This window comes from Andrographis paniculata, unplaced genomic scaffold (genome assembly GCF_009805555.1).
Source record: "Andrographis paniculata isolate CXL003 unplaced genomic scaffold, ASM980555v1 Contig37END, whole genome shotgun sequence".
In the NCBI taxonomy this organism is placed as follows: domain Eukaryota; kingdom Viridiplantae; phylum Streptophyta; class Magnoliopsida; order Lamiales; family Acanthaceae; genus Andrographis; species Andrographis paniculata.
Window position 1 is genome coordinate 5,617,502 of NW_026137570.1, and position 21,468 is coordinate 5,638,969.

The 21,468-nt window shown below is 40.8% G+C and overlaps 3 protein-coding genes across 8 annotated transcripts; 2 read left to right on the forward strand and 1 right to left on the reverse strand.

Annotated features, from left to right (window-relative positions):
* The first annotated feature begins 59 nt into the window (after positions 1-59).
* On the forward strand, positions 60-4,166 carry LOC127250454 (probable E3 ubiquitin-protein ligase RHA4A). 3 transcript variants are annotated; one of them, XM_051273753.1, is made up of 5 exons: positions 60-326; positions 452-592; positions 1,228-2,885; positions 3,047-3,132; positions 3,651-4,166. In XM_051273753.1, the coding sequence occupies exons 3-5, from the start codon at positions 2,673-2,675 to the stop codon at positions 4,045-4,047; spliced, it is 696 nt and encodes a 231-aa protein (XP_051129710.1). In that variant the 5' UTR covers positions 60-326; positions 452-592; positions 1,228-2,672; the 3' UTR covers positions 4,048-4,166. The 3 variants fall into 3 exon arrangements, with proteins under 3 accessions (XP_051129710.1, XP_051129711.1, XP_051129712.1); XM_051273754.1 differs by having other exon boundaries at positions 60-227; XM_051273755.1 differs by having other exon boundaries at positions 68-326; positions 3,659-4,166.
* A 142-nt stretch (positions 4,167-4,308) lies between these two features.
* On the reverse strand, positions 4,309-8,727 carry LOC127250453 (YTH domain-containing protein ECT2-like). 4 transcript variants are annotated; one of them, XM_051273751.1, is made up of 9 exons: positions 8,573-8,727; positions 8,138-8,226; positions 7,777-7,990; positions 7,115-7,216; positions 6,953-7,026; positions 6,480-6,878; positions 5,798-6,340; positions 5,449-5,661; positions 4,309-5,118 (listed from the first exon to the last, which is right to left on the reverse strand). In XM_051273751.1, the coding sequence occupies exons 4-9, from the start codon at positions 7,182-7,184 to the stop codon at positions 4,582-4,584; spliced, it is 1,836 nt and encodes a 611-aa protein (XP_051129708.1). In that variant the 5' UTR covers positions 7,185-7,216; positions 7,777-7,990; positions 8,138-8,226; positions 8,573-8,727; the 3' UTR covers positions 4,309-4,581. The 4 variants fall into 4 exon arrangements, with proteins under 4 accessions (XP_051129708.1, XP_051129709.1, XP_051129706.1 ...); XM_051273752.1 differs by lacking the exon at positions 7,777-7,990; XM_051273749.1 differs by lacking the exon at positions 8,573-8,727 and having other exon boundaries at positions 8,138-8,566.
* Positions 8,728-19,363: 10,636 nt separating this feature from the next.
* LOC127250168 (uncharacterized) lies at positions 19,364-20,010 on the forward strand. Its single transcript, XM_051273326.1, has 2 exons — positions 19,364-19,396; positions 19,495-20,010. Exons 1-2 carry the CDS (start codon positions 19,364-19,366, stop codon positions 20,008-20,010), a joined length of 549 nt encoding a protein of 182 aa, XP_051129283.1.
* The last annotated feature ends 1,458 nt before the right edge of the window (positions 20,011-21,468 follow it).

Consider the following 21,468-nt stretch of genomic DNA (forward strand, 5'->3'; position numbering starts at 1 on the left):
AGCTGAGAGCTGACCAGAAATTCTGGAGGAGTTCTGAGCATTTCAGTTCCTGATTGGGTATGTTGATGAGAGAGACATAGAGAGAGAGAGGCTTTGGACTGGTTGGGGGGTTGCTCTTGATGTCTGCCGGTATAAGGCGGCAATTCTGATACTATGAAATACATAATACATTGCTGATAGCTTTTTGCAGGAATGGCAAGGTTGAGTTGCTGAGGAGATTCATAATGGTGAATATAATACATTGCTGACAGCTTTGAATGTGTTCTTGGTTTTGAAGGATTTTTTTTTTCTTTTTCGGATTTGATTTTGGTTTTGATGATCTTGAGGTGAGTAGTCATAGGAATTGATGATGTTGCTGTCCGCAAATTTGATATATTGAATAGCAATATATATATATATATATATATATATGTCTCTTTTAATTACGAAAGGCAGACTTTTTATTGTACAGTTATTGGAGAGCTTTTAAGAAATTGGAAAAACAGAGGGTGCCATGGTATTGGCGTTCAAATTGCTGGAAAGAGACTTAATGCTTGATCACTCTGTCAACTCCTCAGTGTAGGAGTGGAGGACCTAAGCATCAGGTCCGATGGTAATATCTCCACACAACTTTTACATGTTCATGTTAGGGCTATTTTCAGGTTTTTCAAACGGAATAATTGACATCCTGGTTGTGTATGTGGTACCGTAAGATTGCAGACATATTGAATTTACTTGCACTACTTGAATGGCTGGCTTATGAAGGTTCTTGAATATGTTGTGGCACTGTGCTGTCTAAGAGTTGTCAAGAGAAGTTTTACCAATGGATGGTGACCATATGTTACGTATTTGCTAATGAATATTGAAACTCTCTGGTCTAATGCATTTGTTTTTTATACAAAAGATTTTCTAACTACCTGAATCACCACATCTTCTCTTTTCTAATCCTACCCAATCTCCTTCCTACACATTCTAACTCCTCGGTAGACTTTTGACAAATTTGTAGTTTTGGGTATCACATGTTTGTTGCTAAATGTTAGTTCTTTTCTCTCTAAGAGTTATAATTTAATTTCTTCCTTTTCAGTTTCCTTTTTCTCAAGGCAAGGTGAAGTATGGATTAATTATTTTACTATTTGTCTGCGTAGCAACCTGTTTACTCTTACTTCCTTACGCACATCATTGAAAAGAGGTGTGGATGTCGGTATGTTTTCTCCATTTTAAATTTAAATTGGTGTCCTCCCCACGCAGAATGTGTCCGTTAGGATATCTCAGGGAAAAGAAACTCTTTTAAGGAAAAGAAAAGCTATGCACTCAATGCTGATACCGAATGATACACATATACAAAAGGGATTATCTCAGTACTTTTACTCTAATTCTACCAGAGTCCTTGTATCATTACTCTGATTATACATGCTCGGACAAAGTCTCTCCCTTTTGCACTTGCTGGGTGTAGACAATCGCCCAGCATCCGCCAATTATGGCCATGCCACACTCAGCTTTGGCAGAGGCTGGATGAACTGGTTTGGTCCCAGGCGGTCCATCTTGTTCACCTTCTACAAGGATATCAAAGGGAGATGCCACATCAATATTGGAGGTATTAGTTTACTCAGTTTCTGTTAGAAAGTCTTGGGGAACTTCAAAAAATTTGTTTGACGGAGGTACTTGCTGAGGGTCAACCAATTGCTGAATATGCTTTAGAGATGGGCTGATCCTGAATTTGTGTTTTGGTTTTTTAGTAAATTAGTAGTTGAATGTAATGTTTTGTACGAAAAAAATGGCGGTTTCTTTTAATAGAAAGTAAGGATTGCATAGTATACATAATTATATATAGATAGATATATATATATATATATATAATCCTTTTCTTGTGTATGTTTTCTTCTTTATTAATTGAGAAAGTTGAGGAGCTGCTTTTAAGTCTGCTTGCAGTTTTTTCTGTATGTGTTTTGGATGCAAATATATCATTAGCAATGAGGAATCCTTTGTCACTTTGTCTTCTAATGCCTTTTCATGGTGGGCTGATAATCTTGAATTCTTCTATGGGGATATATATTATATATTCTGTCGTTTTGTAAGAATAGTAACCTTATGTCTCTGAATTATCTTACTAAAGATCTCTGGTTTAGTTGTTGATTATCGAGTAAGATTTAAATAAAGGGTATGTATAATATTGCTTTGTTCCTTGACATGTGAAGTTTTACCCTAGTGGTTGGAGTGTTTTAATGTGATAAGAAGCATGTTTCTTCCCATGAAGTCGATTCAAGTGTGCGCACATCAAATGATTTTAATCTTTACCTGTCAGCTAAAGCAATTATTGCTTTTGTCATTAGTTTTTTAGAGGAGATTTGAAGGGATTAGGATACATGATTTTAATGGGGCCATGGTGTTAGTGGGGTTGTCTATTCCCACAAAGAATATATTGCTTGATCTCTAAAGTTATTTGCAGGTGTACCCATGAAAAGTTCTTTACAGGCATATTGTAAATTGTTTATTGTATATATCACAATGTGACACTTAATGAGCCTCTAAAATATCCTTTAACAGACCCCCAACCCTCACCACCTCTACTCTCTGACAGTTGAGAGGCTTCATAAATACAGGCAGGAGAATTCAATTAGTAAGTGCCTCGATCTGTGTTGAAATTCTTGCAAGTTAAGTATGGGCCTTATGTAGTTTTCACAGAACACGGATAGATGGGTTTTCCACAGGCTCCAAGCCCTCCTCACCAATACTCAGAAGCAATTCAGCTGAAGCTATACCAGGCATTCATATTTTCAATTCCCATACTCTTTGCAATCATTCTTATTCTCCTGTTCTACTTATTTTACCTCAAGAGAAGAGCCTCTGGCACATCGGCATATCCACCAGTTCTTCCGAGGACTATAAACGATGTGAACATCACAGCGGTAATAAACTCTAGCTTGGCCTTTATCTAGAAAGTTAATCATGCTTTTGCTATTCTGGTTTTTATTTGCCTTTCTATCTGTATGGTTGATGATCATGGATAGAGGAATTAATTTGTGGATTTTTATCTTTATTTTTCTCGGTGGCACGGGTGGTGGTGCAGCCTTCTCCTGGCAGTGATATGAAAGATGTGAAGATCAAGCTGTGTGCAGTTTTGTTTGATGAATATATGAAGAGACAGGATACACAGTAAGTTGTTAATTGTTTCCGTACTTGCTTGGCTGTTTGTTACTCCAAATGGTGCATTCATTAATCATATTTATGGAGGAAAGAATCATGCAGTAACAGTAGAGTAGTAGTAGAAGATGATCATAGAAGGAGGAATGCTTGTAAGTAAATGGTAGGCCTTCCTTGGGAAATGGACGATCCTGATTGTGATTGTGATTGTGTGGCTGGTTATAAGAATATTGGCACTTTTATTATTATTATTATGGAGACCTGAAAGTGGCTGGGTTGAGACAAGGACATATGATTCCACCCACTAACAAAGAACGCACTCTTTTCATGATATATTATTATAAACTCATCAGTTTCTTTTGCTTTCTTTCTTTCTTTCACCAGAATTGTTTACAATGAATATGCTGTCTGCTTGTGCTGGTCTTTGAGATTGAATTATTGTTATAATGCCAACATGAGGATATGTAATAACATTTACATCCTCCCCTTGTTCTTCTTACATTGTACTTATGACCTCCTCCTATGGTGAGAGTGATAGGTGCTGTGTGTGCTTGGGAGAGTATGAGGAGAAAGAGGAGGTGGTGCAGGTGCCATCATGCAAGCACATTTTCCACATGGATTGCATCCACCACTGGCTCCAGAACAACTCAACTTGCCCACTTTGTAGAGCCCCCGTTGTCTCTACCAACTCCTCCAAGTCACCCCACCACCACCACCACCACCACCACCAGCCACCAACGCCTGCTTCTCCACCAAATCTTATGTTTGAAGAGGAAGACGACAACAGCAGCAGCATCAGCAACAACTTTAATGACCTTCAGCTACAGCAGCAGCATAGTTCGAGGAGATCCCAAGGACAATCATCAAACAACAGCAGATGTTGAGGCTACATTGTTGTGGCACATCTATCTATACCTATATATATAATACACAACACAAGTTGTGCCTTGTGTTTTTACTCTGTGTCGAGTATAGCAAGAAAACCTGAAATCCCTTGTATGCTTAAAGGCAAAAGTCAGAAAAATGCATCAAGGAAATGTGATAAATTTGATCCCCTCTTGAACAAAATTAATTCAATTCCATTGCCTGCCTTCACAGACTGCTTTCATCCATTACCAACAACTCGACAGATTGAATTGGAAAGCACTCAAAAAGGCAACCCAAACTCCTAGTCCATCCAATCAAACAAATCCAACCAAACCAAACCAAACCATACCATACCATACCAGGACAGTAGTCCAATACAAACAAGAAAGTAACACATGCCTTCGCACCCTTGTCCCTCAAAAACAGGGGCCAAAACAACACTCACCAGTCACCATGTATGTAGCTCAAAGGCTCAAAACCCACCAGCACAGCACAGCACAGCACAGCAGTACATTGTTGCCGACCACAAATATAAATATCAACTTTCTTTATCCAGTACAATGAAATGTTATCTCATCCAGCACCATCATGGCTCTAGTCTTGACCTCCCACCAACCCGGAGCCAGAAGATTTGGCTTCATTAACTCTCACCAACATAGACCCTATGGTGACAACTTCAACAAGCTCACTCTCTTCAGCAGCAGGCAACAAGTATGGTTCCTCAGGGACTTCTGAGTTAATCTTCATCAAACCAATTTGTAGTTCATCTGCATCAGTGGGTACAGTCTCTTTGGAAACACCATCCCTTCCCATTCCTGTGCTCCTAACAGGATCTAAAGATACTTGCCCTTTTGACGGGGAATTGACTGCAGCACTCACACTACTCAAATTGTTGTCTTCATGCTGCTTGCTATCTTTAATATTTTGAACAGAAGTGAAACCACACTTTCTAGCGGAGTCCAAGTGAGGAGTGCAGTTTTGCACTGAAGAACTCCTCATTTGTAGCTTGGCTCTCTCTTCGTGCAGGATACGCTGCCTACTTTCATAGTACATGAAATCATCCATCAAGGATGTCTTAAAGGGATAATTCTGGAATATGTGTAGCATCTCCAAACCTTTCTTGTAGCTTATCTGTAAACAAGTGAATCCCCCAAGTTACAACAGGCATATCCTAAACTTCATATGGCCAAAATAATACAAGAGAATTCAAAACTAACCACAAGAAACTTGAATGAATGGTATTCAGCTAAAAAACAAAAAGCCAAATAAAAACATTACACTACTTAACAAACAATTAACAATTAAAAGCACACTAGGCATGGATCCTCACCACCCTACTGACAGAAAGGGATCAGGTTGATGGAATAAAAAACAAGCCATTTAAATTGACAAGTCAAAGAACATACCTAATATATACTCTCATTATATATGCTTTTATATAATGTGTATATTGAAGACTACCTCTTGTGTGTCTCTGCTATTAGTCACGGGCTTGTTCTCATTATTCTCTAGTATGATGTGCCGAAATTTGGGGTTTGGAACATCCTTTATGATGTGCCACTTCACGGGAAAGCTACCATTCCATTTATCCTGCTGCCAGAAATCCATGTCTTTGTGTGGATCCACAGTCCCAGTCATCTCTGCAACACCACAAAACTGGCCACTAGAATTGACCTAAAGTTCAGAACATTTGAACAAACCAAAAAAGCAGGAGGTTAAATAAGGAAAGAATATAGACTAGAACACAGATCAAAGCAACATTGTAGGATTTTTTTCCCATTAACATCGCCAATTTAGACAAGTTACTTACAGAAAACATGAGAAAAATGGGGCACCCTTGTGAATCTCCTGCAGCTATCCTCTGTGCATCTTCATATGCAGCATTAAGCTTCCGGTTACCATTAGGAGTGGATGACCACACATTATATTTGATACTCTTGTGCACATCATCCTCGCTATACGATTTAATCACAAAAAACTTGGCTTTTTTGGCATTTGTATATACAAGAGGGAAATCAACTTTATTATACTGATCCATATAGATAGTGATGTTTCCTTGTGCATCAGTAGTCCCCGCCCTTGAAGTGTAGGCTTTAACCACAAACTTGTTCGTATGTTTGTACATGTCATATCCCTGATTCTGTTCACTCAGTGAATCTTGGCTAACTTTTGCATCATTTGGAACTCTGCCATAGAACTTTCGGACAGCTTTATATGCTGGTGAAGCCTGGGCATGATTGCTCAATCCAGTATCAAATGATCCAATTTTCGAGGGCAAAGAAACCTTTGATTGACCATTACCAGAAAGAATCTCCTCATTTAATTTGTTTTCTGTGCCTTGAGAACTTCTAGCCTAAAGACAAGATTGTGATACAGATGTTTGCATACAGTATTAAAAAAATAATTTAAGGAAAATTTAATAGATATATCTTACAATAGTGTAAACTCATTGTATGAACACCAATGCAGTATTTCATAATAGAGCCTTTCACCTGTATGTATGGTGACCATGGTCGACTTGGCACGGATTGCTTGCCAAATCCAGCACTGCTTCTACTTCCTTCAAATACACGGGCAGTAGATTTCTGAGAGTTTTTAGCAGCTGGAGCATTAGCTTTATAGACAAATCCAGCAGTATCATAAACAGATGAATTTATTGTCCCATTGGCAGTAATATCAGGTCTGGGCTGAAGAATCATGGCTGCATATCCAGGTGCCGTGCCAAGATTATCATATGGGAGATATGTGTAACTTTGTTGGGGTGCCACAAATGAGCCATCCACTCCCATAGAGGCACCAGGTATACATGGATTGTAGGGGTTGTAAAGAGACTGAGAATATCCATAGTCAGGAGCATAATATACATATGGTAGAATTTCATTTGATGAAGCCTGCCAAATGTGAACCGCATTCAATAGGTAGAAATGTGAAACAGAAAATCTAGCAGACAAGCCAAGGGACTCACAGTAAACTGAAAATCTTGACCATCCAAACTCAAAACCTTATGCTGGTCCTCCCAGTCCTCAGTTGATTCGTATCCTACAAGTGCCAAAGGAACTTATTTAATAAAACATGACAAAAAATTGCCAATCAAGCAATGAACAGCGTGCAATATAGAAAACCCAACCTGTACCAATATATTGAGGATAATAGAAGCCATGGTTGAAGCAGAAACCTGAGGTTCCTTCTTTGTACATGCTTCAAGATTTTTGGAGTTATTGCTAAACACCTGCAAAATCAAATGCATTATGAATTGACTAAACTAATCAGAATATAATTTCTCATTGCAAACTTCAGTCACTCAATGGATGCGCTTCTCAAAGAATATGCCTAAATTTAACAGAAGGATTTATGCTTCCACCCGTATTGGAACAGAAGATAAAGAAGGGCCCATTCAGTAGCTAGGATTCCCAAACACCAAAGATTTGTAAGCCAGGGTAGAACTAGTGAAAAATAAGCTTAGAATAGCATTTCCACAAGGGGGAAAGGCAGATTGTTGACATTTCCAATAACCACATATCCTATGGAGTTTGAGATTGAAAAAAAAAAAAAGAAAAAGAAGAGAATAAAAACAGCACCCCGAAATTGAACACCCACAATCAGTTCAATGTAAAAGCATCTCTTAAAGGTATCAAGCACTGAAACATGCCCCAAAATAAATAGAAACTAAGAAAGATGCCGACAATAAATAATAATATCAAAAAACATAAACATTAAGAAAATAGAGCGGGCTAAATAAAAGGGCAGACCAAATAGTAAAAATAAAGGAGAACGGAGAGAAAATGATACCGATTGAGAGGGTGAAATGGAAAGAGACGATCGGAATGGGACAGCGTACGGGAGATCAAATATGAAATAGGTAGAGTTGAAGGATCGGTTTCGCGTAGCTCTGCAACTATATATACAATAGCTGAGATAAGAAGCGACGGCCTGTTTCCAAGAGGAGGCGTTGAAGAAAAAGGCGGTCGAAAGACGAAAAAGATCGAAATTTGAAGAGACAGATCTGTACTGTTTGAGAGAACAATTAATAGACCCAACAATAAATAAATATATAAAAGATTTGCAGAAAAGATTTGAAAATAGCAAAATGAAATAAATACTGTATTAAAAAAAAAAAAAAAAAAAAAAAGGAAAAGAAAAGGAAGGATACCTTCAACTGTTGCGGTGGGGTCAAAGGTAACCTCAGCTGCAAACTCAAAGCGATGCCCTAACCTCGACAGCTACCGGCTCCGGCACCGACTACCTCCCAAAGGAAAAACAAAAATCAAAAACAGATTTCTCATAAGCATGACGTCATAGGCACTGTAGATCATGGATCACTATCATAGTTGTAGAAAGGAGAAGAGAAAATTTTCGAGATGGATCTCATAAACGACAATAGATGGATAGGTGGATCGACTGATGCGGTGTGGCAGTGGGCAGATCACACGCATGTGCGTCGTCTCGTCTAGCTAGCTAGCTTGCGTAGAGAAATCCCCGGATTTTGATAGGTCACGGCTCACGCAAATGAGTTAATTAGTTAATCAATCAAAGATTAGATTAGAGGATAAAAAAATGAGGAAGGGAAGGGGGGCACGCGTCCAACCTCCAGCCTCCAACCTGGAAGGAAAGCAAGCAAGGAACTGTATTCTGTGAATTAATTCTGTTCCTCATTTGATGATGACGACGACGATGATGATGCACATATAGATGCCAATTAGAATCACTTTCTCTCCACTCCACGCTCCTCTTCACTTCTTCATAGTTGAGTTGAGTTTTGAGACCAAAAACCTACACACGCACAAGATTGTGTGCATGTACGTACGCACGCCATCGTTAATTTGGAGAGATTAAAGGAATCAAACAGAGCTAGCTAGCAATGAGTCAATTCGTGTCTGAATTTATGTCGAGTTGAATACTTTAAACGGGTTAAATTACTCAACTTTAACCCAATCCGTTTATTATCGTGTCGGATTCGTGTTGACTAGTTTATTATCGTGTCGGGTTCGAGTTGACCAGTATACATAAGTAAGTCGAATTTCTTGATTCAAATTAAATAAGTTTTTGTTGTGTTATCGTATTATGTTAATTTTATTGGTTTGAGCGTAAATTAGATTGAATTATTTAAAATTGAACTTAGTTTAAATTAATTTATGAGAAAATCAATAAATTATGATTATTTTACATATATAATAAATATATTAATCAATATTAATATATTATAATCGAGTTATCGTGTCGGGTTCGAGTTGAGAGTCTCAACCCTAACCCGATCCGTTTATTATTGTATCGGATTCGTGTCAACCCGTATAACTCAAATCTTTGACCCAAACTTAATTATTTCTTGTCGGCTTGTCGTGTCAGTTAGTTTTTGTCAGCTCTAGAATCAAATAAGAGTGTGTTTGTTTGGTAGTTTAGATTTTGAATTGAGATTTGAAATTAAAATAGATGTATGATGTGATATAAATAAGTATTGATATGATATTTTGAATGTAAAATTAATTTTTAATATAATATAACAATAAAAAAAATATATTTAATTTGATATTTTAAAAAAGAAATTAGACGAATAGTAAATTTGGGGTAAAATTCCCCAAACAAACACACCTGAAATTTGTTGCAGAAGAAAATTTAAAACAATCGCAAGGCATCATGGACTCTGTAATAATGGAGAGGACTTAGGTTTGTTTCTCTTGCCACCAAACTTTAAGTTCTAGTATCATACATTTAAAACTTAAATCAAAATTTTTTCAAATCTATTAAAACAAAAATAAAAAATCTTATGTATCTATCTATATATTAGTTTGAAAGGAATTATAATTCTCTTTTGCAATAAGAAAAATTGGGGCACGCATATACACAAATATAATATAAACACCAGCTTGATATAAAAAAATGTAATGAACGTGTTGTCACACAAAAAATTCTATCAATAAAAGCGGGCCGATTCCGAAGATTTCTAGCCGATCACCAAGCAATCCATTAAAGTGATGGCTTGGCCCAATAGATGATCATGGAGGGCTTTGTTTGATGGAAAAAAAGTGTGTAGATTACATAGGTTAATTGGCTATTAATCTCATTTTTATGAAGAGTTTGTACGGCCATTAATTGATCAATGAATAAGTGAAAGTAGTGGCGCAACCGTTACAATGATGAATTATGATATGGGTGATTAATGGAGAGCATTGAGTATGATGGTTATGTTGGAAAATCGGTTAATTATTTAATCGATGGAATTTAATTTTAAATTAAATTCATAATTTCGGAAATCGCTTATTCAGTGAATAAAAATGCATGTGGGTTGTATGGTGGTTATTGATAGTGTGGTTAGGCATATAAATGCCGGTAAATCACAGACACGCGTGCCACCTGTCTGGACCAGATAATTACATGCATATATGATAAATAATTATTTGAAATTTAAATAATATATTTATGACCGGAATTAAATTTGGTGTTTATGATCAGAATTAAATTGGTGTTTATGACCGGAATTAAAGTTGGTGTTTATGACTGGCGGTTACCGGCCATTAAACATCGACGGTTTCGACTCGGAATTAAACACTCCTAAGGTTGGAGTGCCTATATAAGGCTACTTTCACTATTCCAACAGACAACACCAAAATGAGTTCTTCCTCTCTAATACTCTCCACCCCACTTAATTTCCGGCGAGTTTTCCGGTAAGCTCCGGAATCTATCATTGTCTAGCTTCCTGACATAGCTTCAGTCCCCTTATTTTAGTTCGCTGGAGCTCCGAAATATTGGGGTGTCACCTAATTCGGAGACGAACGTTGTTTTATCTTTGGGAACGTTACGCCACGAACCGGAGGCACTACCGGGGCGTATTCGTTTTTATGGAAAGAGGTTCTACCTCGACTCGATGTGATTATCGAATTTATTTCGATAAAGTTATTGTGATTATCGAATTTATTTGATAAATAAATTATCAAATTTTTTTGATAAATTGATTATAGAATTTATTTCGATAAAATTATTAAATTCGATAAAATTATTGTGATTATCAAATTTATTCTTGATAAATTGATTATCGAATTTATTTCGATAAAATTATTAAATTCGATAAAATTATTGTGTTTATTAAAATTATTTTGATAAATTGATTATCGAATTTATTACGATAAAATTGTTGTGATTTTCAAAATTATTTTGATAAATTGATTATCAAATTTATTTCGATAAAAAATTGTCAAATTTATTTCGATAAAAAATTGTTGAATTTATTTCGATAAAAAACATTGTTGTGATTATCAAAATTATTTTGATAAATTGATTTTGATATTTTGATTATCGAATTAATTTCGATAAATTATTATTGATTATTGAATTTATTTCAATAAGATTGTCGTGATTATCGAATTTATTTTGATTGATTATTGAATTAATTCTGATAAATTATTTTGATATAGAATTTTATATTTCGATAATTATTTGATATTCTCACGGTATAAAATTTTGAAGAATGATAAATATGATGAGCATCCGGGTGAAACGACACCACATCTCAATCCGCAAAATTATCCTTTTTATTGAGAATAGTTGGGACAACAAGCATCCATCTTGTTTCCCTTGAATCGTTCTATAGTATGATTGTAGAGAATTTCTGTCTTGTTTTCTACATGCCTATTTCCTCCATTGAGAAACACAATTGTTCGGCCCATTTCGTCTTTTTTGTCTTCTATACATTTTCGTTGCATTTTTTCTTCTTTTGGTTTTTTTAGAATAATGTTGAATCGATCTTGAATCATTACAACTCGTTTGCGCCGTCTTTTCTTTTGATTATTTTTGTGTGATTTGTTCTTAAATTTATCGCATACCACCGGGGATTCGTATTGAGTTGCCCGAGAACCCACCAATACTCCCGACGAGAAGTTTTAAGCCGAAAAGTATTTTCCAGGCCAACAGAATAAAAAATCAATGATGCAGCAATTGAGCGCGAAACCTCCCCTATCAGACCAGGGTTGGTTCGAACTTTCTAGGGTCATGGCAAAAAAACATGCTCCTAAATATATATATATATAATATTCTTTATTTATAATAAAAGAATTAATAATTAAATAAAATAATTATTTTCTAATATTTTTCATGCAATATTAGCATTAAAGACAATTCCAAAATTTGGTAACCTTATGAAATAGAATCTAAACTTTAACATTACAAAATAATCTCACACCATCGAATTATATTTCTTTTAATTTCAAATAAATCAAATAAATTTTATATATAATAACTATATATATAACATAAATAATTGATAGGAACATTCATTTACATTGGACCGGGCCTCCCTAACCTAGGGCCCTCCCTGTAAGAGACAAAATCCGAAGACTATATAAATAGGTGTTATTTTTTCAAATACATATTAATTGTTTAGTCTTTTTAATGACACTATGATTTTATAACGATATATAATTTTGTTGGACCCCAAGTCCAAAAGGGTTTTAATGTCGAAGGTAAGGACTTCCATCATGCTGCGGACCTTCCATGGAGCAAAAAGATATGACTTCCATAGACCTTCGGACGACAAGCTCCATCAACTTTGAATCGGCAACCTCATGATACTAATGGAAGACCATGAAGAGTGAGGGTTCCATGTAACTCAAGGCTGTTGGGAACACATTCCCGTAGACCGGCTGGTAGTATGATGGAAACGAATCAGGGTAGGCTGCAGGTCTGATCTGAAGGCAATGGAAGAGATCCAAAGCGAATGAAACTTGATCCAGGAACGATGGAAGATGATCAAGACGAATGGAACCCGGTCCAGGAGCAATGGAAGCCGCTGGGAATTGATGGAAAGAGGTTACTTGGTGGTTAAGAGAGGTAGAAATCAGTGGAAGAATAATTGTAACCCCACCTGTTAGTGGGAGAAGTGGTTATTCTAGCCTAGAACTATAATTAGGAAAAAGAAACACAACACACACGCGCACAATAGAACAAATCGCATCTTTTCATATTTTTCCTCCTTGTTTTATTTTCGTTTATGTAATTTAATTCCGATTATATACTTTCTGCAATTTATTTACTCGTTTTCCGTAGTTAATCGTAGTTTAGTTCAGTAATCATGTGAAATTCGCATTGCCCGACGACGGATTGGCTCTCTGGAGTACTTCCGGAACCCATACTGACAAATCGACGAACATTCTTGGAATCTCCAAATTTTAGGATCCAACAATTGGCACACCCAGTGGGACCAAGTCGGGTTCGTATTCATATATGCAACTTCGCAGCGGTAAAGTGATCGCTATGGACAATCAGAATCAGGGTGCAGGATTTACTGGAACTGGAACGCCGGTTCATCCCAGTGGAAGCCGCATCCTAGGGCTGAGGAGAGATGAGGAATTATCGTCGACCGAGACGATGGTGACCATGGTGCGCAGAGAAGTGAATCAGTGTATTCAGGCTGGAATCGGAGACATCGCGTATGAAATTTCCAGGCAATTGGCTGATGTGATCCGGCCAACTGTAAGGAATGAAGCGTTTCAGATTCGGGAAGAAGAACGCCGAGCAGCGGATAGTGGAATCCAGAATTCTGGAATTACAGGAAACACATATGGAGGACCGAGAGGGATAACTCCATATGCTGGAGGGATTCCACCTCTCACAGGAAACGTCGGTTCTAACTGGGTTCAAGGAAACGCTGGATCACCTAAGGGACCGACGGGTGGAGCAGGGTTGCAGTTCGGCGATGTAATGATTCTCCAACGCTTGCAAGGAGGGCAAACCAGCGGAGGTGGTGGCCCTCAAATGGTGGTAGGACAAAATGTCGCAGGAAGCGGCGTCTACGGAGCCCCTCCAGGAACAGCGTTGTCAGGGCAGGTCGCAGGACAGCCTGCTTGGAACGCACCTCCACCGCCATGGGCGCAGCAGGCTCCTTATGCCGCTGTCCCTCAAGGAGGAATGGTTAGTCAAGCTTGGGGACCAGGAGGGCAGCCACTGATTCCTAATCAGCAGGAAGCCCGACCATTAATAGATACGGATATTCTAATGGAAAGTATCCGAAGAGCTTTCCCGCGAATGAAATTCGAAGAGCGACCGGTGTATCAAAGACCCTACCCAGCTTGGGTAACTGAGATGATGCCGTTGCCCGTTCGAAATAAAGCACCGGATTTTTCACTGTTCTCAGACGAAGATGAGAGATCAACGATAGAGCATATCGGGAAGTTTACAGCTCAGTGCGGAGATTTGGGAGTAAATGATTGGTATTATTTACAATTGTTTTCTTTGTCTCTGATGGGTACGGCATTTTCGTGGTATACATCGTTAGCTCCATGTACTGTTCAGTCTTGGTCGGATCTGGAGAGGCTGTTTCACGACCGTTTTTATGCGCCACCGGTGGAAACTACGATATCCCATCTGGTAGCTGTAAAACAGGGATATGATGAGCCTGTGGCACAATTTTTGGAGAGATTTCGACAAGCTAAGACTTGGTGCACAGTGCAGATACCTGAACAGCAGGCAACCGCGATGGCAGTGGATAATATGTGATCAGATCTTCGAGACCGGTTGGGAGTTCAGGATTTCCAGGATTGTTCGCATTTAAGTGCACTCGCAATGAGGGCAGAAAAGCTCATTCGAGAAAGACGGGATGCTGCTGTAGGTAGGCGGAAAAAATATGGAAAAACATGAATAACTTACTGTGCCGATGAGGAAAGTTCAGCCGACGAAGACTGTGGTGAGGAACAAGATGTGCTAGCGGCTGATTTGTTGAAAGGAAAAACTTACTCTTGTTCGGCATTAAAACCTACAAAAGGTAAAGAGGTCGGAGGCATGTAGTATACCTTCGATGTGTCTAAAGTAGAACATATTTTTGATCATCTGCTGAAGGACAAACAAATCAAACTCGAGACGGGCAGCGAGTGCCGTCACCAGAGGAATTGAAAGGGAAAGTGTATTGCAAGTGGCATGGGAGTTATACACATGCTACCGCCAATTGTACGTACCTACGAAACACAATTCAGAAGGCTTTAGACGAGGGTAGACTGAAGCTAGCAGAAAAGAGTATGCAGGTGGATGCGAATCCGTTTCCTGCACCATCCATCAATACCATATCTACAAGAGGTCTCAAGGGACAGAACAAAGGAAAGCAACCGGTTCGGCAATCGGTTCATGAATGACTCGGGCCCAGAATTCCACAACGGGGTTCAGTGTTCAATAGGTTGTCTTTTAGAAAGACGCCTAATGGAAATGTTGGAAATAAGGAGCCTAGGGTCGTAGAAATGAGCCCTAATCTGAAAGTGACAATTCCGAATGCCCAGGAAGTTCGGGAGCGTCATGCTATGATAAATAAAGCCACAGCTCCAGACTCCACTATTAAGCCGGATGCTACGGTGGCTGAAGTGAAAGTTGCTAGTGGGAAACGAGTCTGGACCATTATATCTGCCGATCAGATTACTATTACTCCAAGAAAGACACGGAAACCTCTGTCAGCCGTAGATTCGGAGAAATGGACTGTTAATGTGCCAGAGACAAATTCCAGGAGGGCAATGGGTGACCTGACACGTTCCCAGAAAAGAAGAGCACAAAGGAGACGACTACAGGCTAAGTTGGAAGCTGAAGGTGTTCAACCAAACTAGAAAAGCGCAGGGTCTAAAGGCAAGAGAATTGAATCGGAAATTCAGCAAGCAACAAGTCAAGGTGAAAAAGCCTCGGAAACCCGTAAGCAGAATGAGAGACCTCAAGAAAACCAAGAGTTACAACCTCGCCTAATTTTCTCTACTCCAAAAGCCGGACCAACTCCAAACTGGCAACGCCGATGGGTAACCGAAAACTACACAATCGAAGGAGTGTAATGCTGAAGGTGGTCAGCTATCGGTTGTGGGGGTATTGCCATCTGATTTTAAAGCTCCAGAAGGGGAGCAGAATTATGAGGGAGTGACTGTAGATGAAGAACCAGTGGCAGAATGGAACGAGGTAGTGACAACGGTCACGTTTGATCGGATTGGATCCGGGCAAAATAAACACGTAAAACCCTTATACGTGCGATCTTTAATGGAAGGACAACCAGTAGGCAGGGTACTGATAGACGGCGGTGCATTTGCCAATGTAATGCCATTTCGGTCGTTCAGAAAGTTAGGGAAGACAAGGGATGATTTAATACCAACTTTGGTGCGAGCTACGGATTTCATGGGAAACTCGTATAAACCGGCAGGAATCGCTAATATGGAGGTACAAGTAGGCACCAAGAAGTGGTCTTCAGCGTTCGTAATAATAGACAGTCGTCCTTCATATGCGGCATTATTGGGGCGAGACTGGATTCACGCTTGCGAGTGTGTACCGTCAACTTTGCATCAGAAGCTGCTGTTCTGGGATGCCGATGAGGTTCAAGAAGTGGAGGCGGAGAAAGACCCATTCGCAGCGGAAGTTACAGCTGTAGATGCAACTTTCTATTATTCGAAGATGATCCCGTTGTCTGAAGTAATCGCCTCCATGCCTAACGAGGGAAATTATGAATGCGTGTTTAGCGATAATCAATTCAGAATTCAAGCGAGGGCCGATCCACGGCCTATGAATGAAGAAGATTATGATGAATTTCGAATGCGCCGAAACTCAATTTGAGCCGCCCGGAACAGGCTCTATTACAAATACAGAGCCGTTCAGAGCAGGTTCCACAGAAGGCAATAAGCGATTCGAAACAGGGTCTGTAGCGAGTTCGGAGCCGTCTAGAGTTGGCCCCTTGGAAAACCCTAAGCCGCCCGAAACAGGCTTTGTTACGCAACGTCCAGAGCCGACTGGAGCAGACCCCGAGAAAGAAGCGGAACAACTTAGAGGAAAATGCACCAACGGTCCGGATCTGTCCAAGGAAAGTACTGGTGAAGTGGAATTACCGTCGCCTGTGCATAAAACCTATCCACCGTTCCAGGCCCAGGATCCACTGGGAGATGTTGACCTGAGTACCGATGAATCTCCGCGAATCACCAAAGTTAGCGCGCTGTTGAAGTCAGAAGATCGAGCTGCTTTGGTGACACTTATAAAGGAGTACCGGGACTGTTTCACTTGGGATTACGACGAAATGCCAGGCTTGGCTCGAGAACTAGTGGAACATTGGCTACCCATAAAAGCTGGATATAAACCTCACAAGCAGCCACCGCGAAGGTTCAATCCAGATATATACCTGAAAATCAAGGAAGAGATCCAGCAGCTTTTGGGAGCAAGATTCAATCGAACTTGTCGTTACCCGGAATGGGTAGCCAATGTCGTTCCCGTACTCAAGAAAAATGGAAAATTACGGGTATGCGTCGATTATCGCAATCTGAGTCTGGCAACACCCAAAGATGAGTACGTCATGCCTGTTGCCGATATGTTAGTAGATGCAGCCGCCATGAACGGGAGTTTGTCATTTATGGATCGGCTATAATCAGATTTTTATAGCCGAGGAGGATGTTGCAAAGACGGCATTCCGATGCCCAGGAGCCCTTGGAGTGTACGAATGGGTGGTGATGCCGTTTGGGTTGAAGAATGCTGGAGCGACTTACCAGCGAGCAATGAACGCTATATTCCACGATTTAATTGGACAGTCAATGGAAGTTTACATCGACGACATAGTGGTGAAATCCAAGAGTTTTCCGGAGCATATGGTGGATCTCGAGCAAGCCTTCCGACGAATGAGGCACTATAACTTGAAGATGAATCCAGCGAAGTGCGCGTTCGGAGTGGCCTCCAGAAACATTTTGGGTTTCATGGTGCATAATAAGGGCATTGAGGTGGATAGTAACAAAACGAAAGCTATCATCAATGCCCGACCGCCTGAGAATCTGAAACAACTTCAAGGATTCCTTGGGCAGGTCAATTTTCTCGGAGATTTGTCTCGAACGCTGCAGGCAAGCTTAAAGTTTTTTCTACACTGCTCAAGTTGCGGAAAACAGAAGAGTTCGTGTGGGAGCCGCTACACCATCAGGCTTTCGAAACCATTAAACGAGCTATGACCAATCCACTAGTGTTGATGCTGCCGCAAGCAGGCAAACCTCTGCGCTTGTATGTTTCCGCCACTGAGAATACGGTTGGTTGCTTACTGGCGCAAGAAGCTCCCGATAGAAACGAACGTGCCATTTTTTACCTCAGTAAGGTAATGAATGATGTGGAGACAAGGTACACTCCTATGAAAAAATTATGTCTCGCATTATTTACGCTTGTACGTAACTTGAATATTATTTAGCCCCGAGAGAAACAGAAGTGGTATGTCACGTCGATATTTTAAGATATCTTTTTAGGCAGGCCAGCTTTAAGGGGAAGAACAGCAAAATGGGCCGTAAAGCTAGCCGCGTTCGATCTACGATATGTACCGGTCAAAGCTGTTAAGGGAGAGGTTGTTGCTAATTTTCTAGCAGATCATCCGAGTCTGGTGGCTGACCAAACAGCTAATCGCATGGAAGCTGTTATTAGTCCGATGCCTTGGATCTTGAAGTTCGACGGGTCCACCACGCAGACTAATGCTGGGGCTGGGGTATTCATTGAGAGTCCCTGGGGGCAAAAGTGGACTGTTGCCAGGTCATTAACACCCGGATTCACTAACAATCAGGCAGAATACGAAGCCTTATTAGTTGGATTGAGAATCCTACATAAAAAGGGGGCTAAGACGATCAGAGTTCAAGGCGACTCACAGCTAATTTTGAAGCAGATTACTGAAGAGTTCCAATGCAAAGATGAGAGGATGAGAAATCTTCGAATGGAAGCAGTTAGGATGTTGCAAACTTTCGACGACGCGGTGGTGGAATTCATACCTTGAGCCGAAAACAGAATAGCTAATGATTTGGCTCAAGAAGCATCTAGGTACAAGTCTCAGCCGCAGAAAACTTCAAATAAGGTCGAGTAGATCTGTACCCAGTGGATGCGGAAGACTGGCGTATGGAACTGAGGAAATATTTGGAACAACCAACCGGTGAAACTCCGGAAAAGCTGCGGAAAGAGGCTCTGAAATATACTCTGATTGACGGAGATCTTTTCTGCAGAGCCGCCGATGGAATGTTAATGAGATGCGTAGATAATCAAGAAGCCATGAAGGTGATGGGTGAGGTGCATAAAGGAATTTGTGGAGCACACAAATCCGGGCCACTCATTAGATGGATGATCCGACGATATGGGTATTTCTGGCCATCAATGACGGAGGATTGTATCAAGTATGCTCAAGGATGTGAAGCGTTTCAGCGACATGGTCCTTTGATCCGAATTCCGGCAGAAGAAATGCACAAAGTGGTGAAACCATGGCCATTCCGGGGATGGGCGATGGATATCATCGGGAAGATCCACCCGCCATCTTCCAGACGCCAGTCGTTCATATTGGTGGCCACGGATTATTTCAGAAAGTGGATAGAAGCTGTGCCGTTGGCTAATGTGATGTATTAGGAGGTGATCAAGTTCGTTAAAGAGCACATTATTCACCGATATGGAATCCCGCAGACGATCACCGCCGATCAAGGTATTGTTTTTACCAGCGATAGAGTGGCCGCCTTCGCCGCAAAGTATGGGACCGCTCTTTTGCATTCGTCCCCGTATTATACGCAGGCAAATGGGTAGGCCGAAGCAGCCAACAAAGTCATAATTGGGGTAATCAAAAAGGCCGTAGAAGATAACCTGAGAAGATGGCACGAAGTGTTAGGGGAGGCCTTATGGGCTTGCAAGCAATACCAAAATAAAGCCACTGGTTGCACTCCATTCCAACTAGTTTACGGACAAGAAGCGATATTGCCGTTGGAAATCACGGTGCCATCACTACGAGTGTTGAACCAGAATTCTCTTAGTCCCGAGCAGTACTTTACAGCGATGTTACAAAGATTGGATGACGTACACGAGGATCGGATGATGGCTTTGGAAAATATCAGGGCAAATAAAGTGAAAGTGGCGCGAGCCTACAACAAGAAGATACATCGGAGAACATTCCGAGAAGGAGATTTGGTATGGAAGGCGGTGCTACCCGAAGGATTCAAAGACAATACATTCGGGAAATGGTCTCCTACATGGGAAGGTCCGTATCAAGTGAGTAAAGTGTTACCTAACGGTGCTTATAGATTGATGAATATTGATGGTACATAACATAGAAACGTTATCAATGCTAAGCACCTTAAGGGATACATGTCGCCACTCGAGCTCGGGTAAAGAAATGTAATATGCAAAACGAAAGCAGACCCTGTTTAGGCCACTAGATATAAAGCAAAACGAAAGCAGGCTATTAAGCCGCTAATATGTAAAACGAAAGCGGGCTATTAAACCGCTAATATGCAAAATAAAAGTAGACTAGCAAGCCGTTAATATACAAAATGAAAACAGGCTAGCAAGCCGTTAATATACGAATGGAAACAAAACGAAAATGAGCCATCGTAAATGGCCGAATGAGTAGTAGATCATAAAATCCAAACAAAACGGCGAGTGGATCAAAGAGAGGCGGATGGTTCCCAAAATTAACACACTGCATGAGGAGTATCTTCTGCTACTCGGTCCACAGTGGGTTCAGAGTTATCAAGACCAGGTGCGGTGTCCTTGGGAGTTGGATCTACCAGGACTGGGGTCGGATCTTCCACAGACGGAGCCGTTCCATCAAGGCTTGACGCCGCTCTCATAGGGACTGAATCTGTTGGAGTTGAACTCAAATTTGCCGAATATGGAGCCAATCCAGCAGGCTCTGGAACCGCTACCACGGGGATTGGACTTGTCGGGGGCGGAATCGGATGTTTGATAGTTGGAGCTGTTCCACCAGGAACTGGCACCGCTTCCACTGGAGTTGAAACGTCTAAGGTCGGGGCTGCTCTATCAACGATCGGAATTGTACCTGCAGAAATGAGACCCCCCGAAGATAAAGTTGTTCCACTAGAGCTCGAGGCTGCACCGGCTAAGGCCGAGCCCTCTGGGATCGATGCTGCTTCCTCGGAGACGGAGACTGCTGAAGTCAAAGGCAATCCGGAGACATTATGGTCTGCTGCCACTTCTAAAACCGACATCAAATCCCTCACAATGTGAGCAATAGACACTTGGACGTCGGCAACAGTCTGCAATGGAGGTTCAGCTTGGGAAACCATGGGAGTACCAGACACGGGAGCAGAGGGTGATGTACCCCCTGCATGTTTTTCATCAGAACTTAGAGATGGTGAAGAAAACACCTGGGCTGAAGGTTTACAAACCGCCCACAAAGAGGCTAGGGCCCCCCATTCCGACTCCAACTTCTTCAAAGTCACCTCCCCCGTTGGCGGCATTAAACTCGTATAGGACCTTTTTCTGCGACAAAGCGGCTATGGGGGCATTTAGATGCTGGGATTTCTTGTACAAGTCAGCTTGTATTCGACGTTTCTCCGCCAATAGCCGTTCCAAGCCCGCAATTTCGGGGCCTAATTGGGCGAGCCGAGCTTGGAGACGAGCCACCTCGGCTTGTTTTGCTAGCTGTTCGGCGTGAGAGGCTTCAAGCCGGCTCGAAGCATCGGAAGCTTCATCCTCAGTATACGAAAATTCGTCTTGCAAGGATTGTTTCTGATCCCGCAGCGTTCCCAGTTGATCCAAATG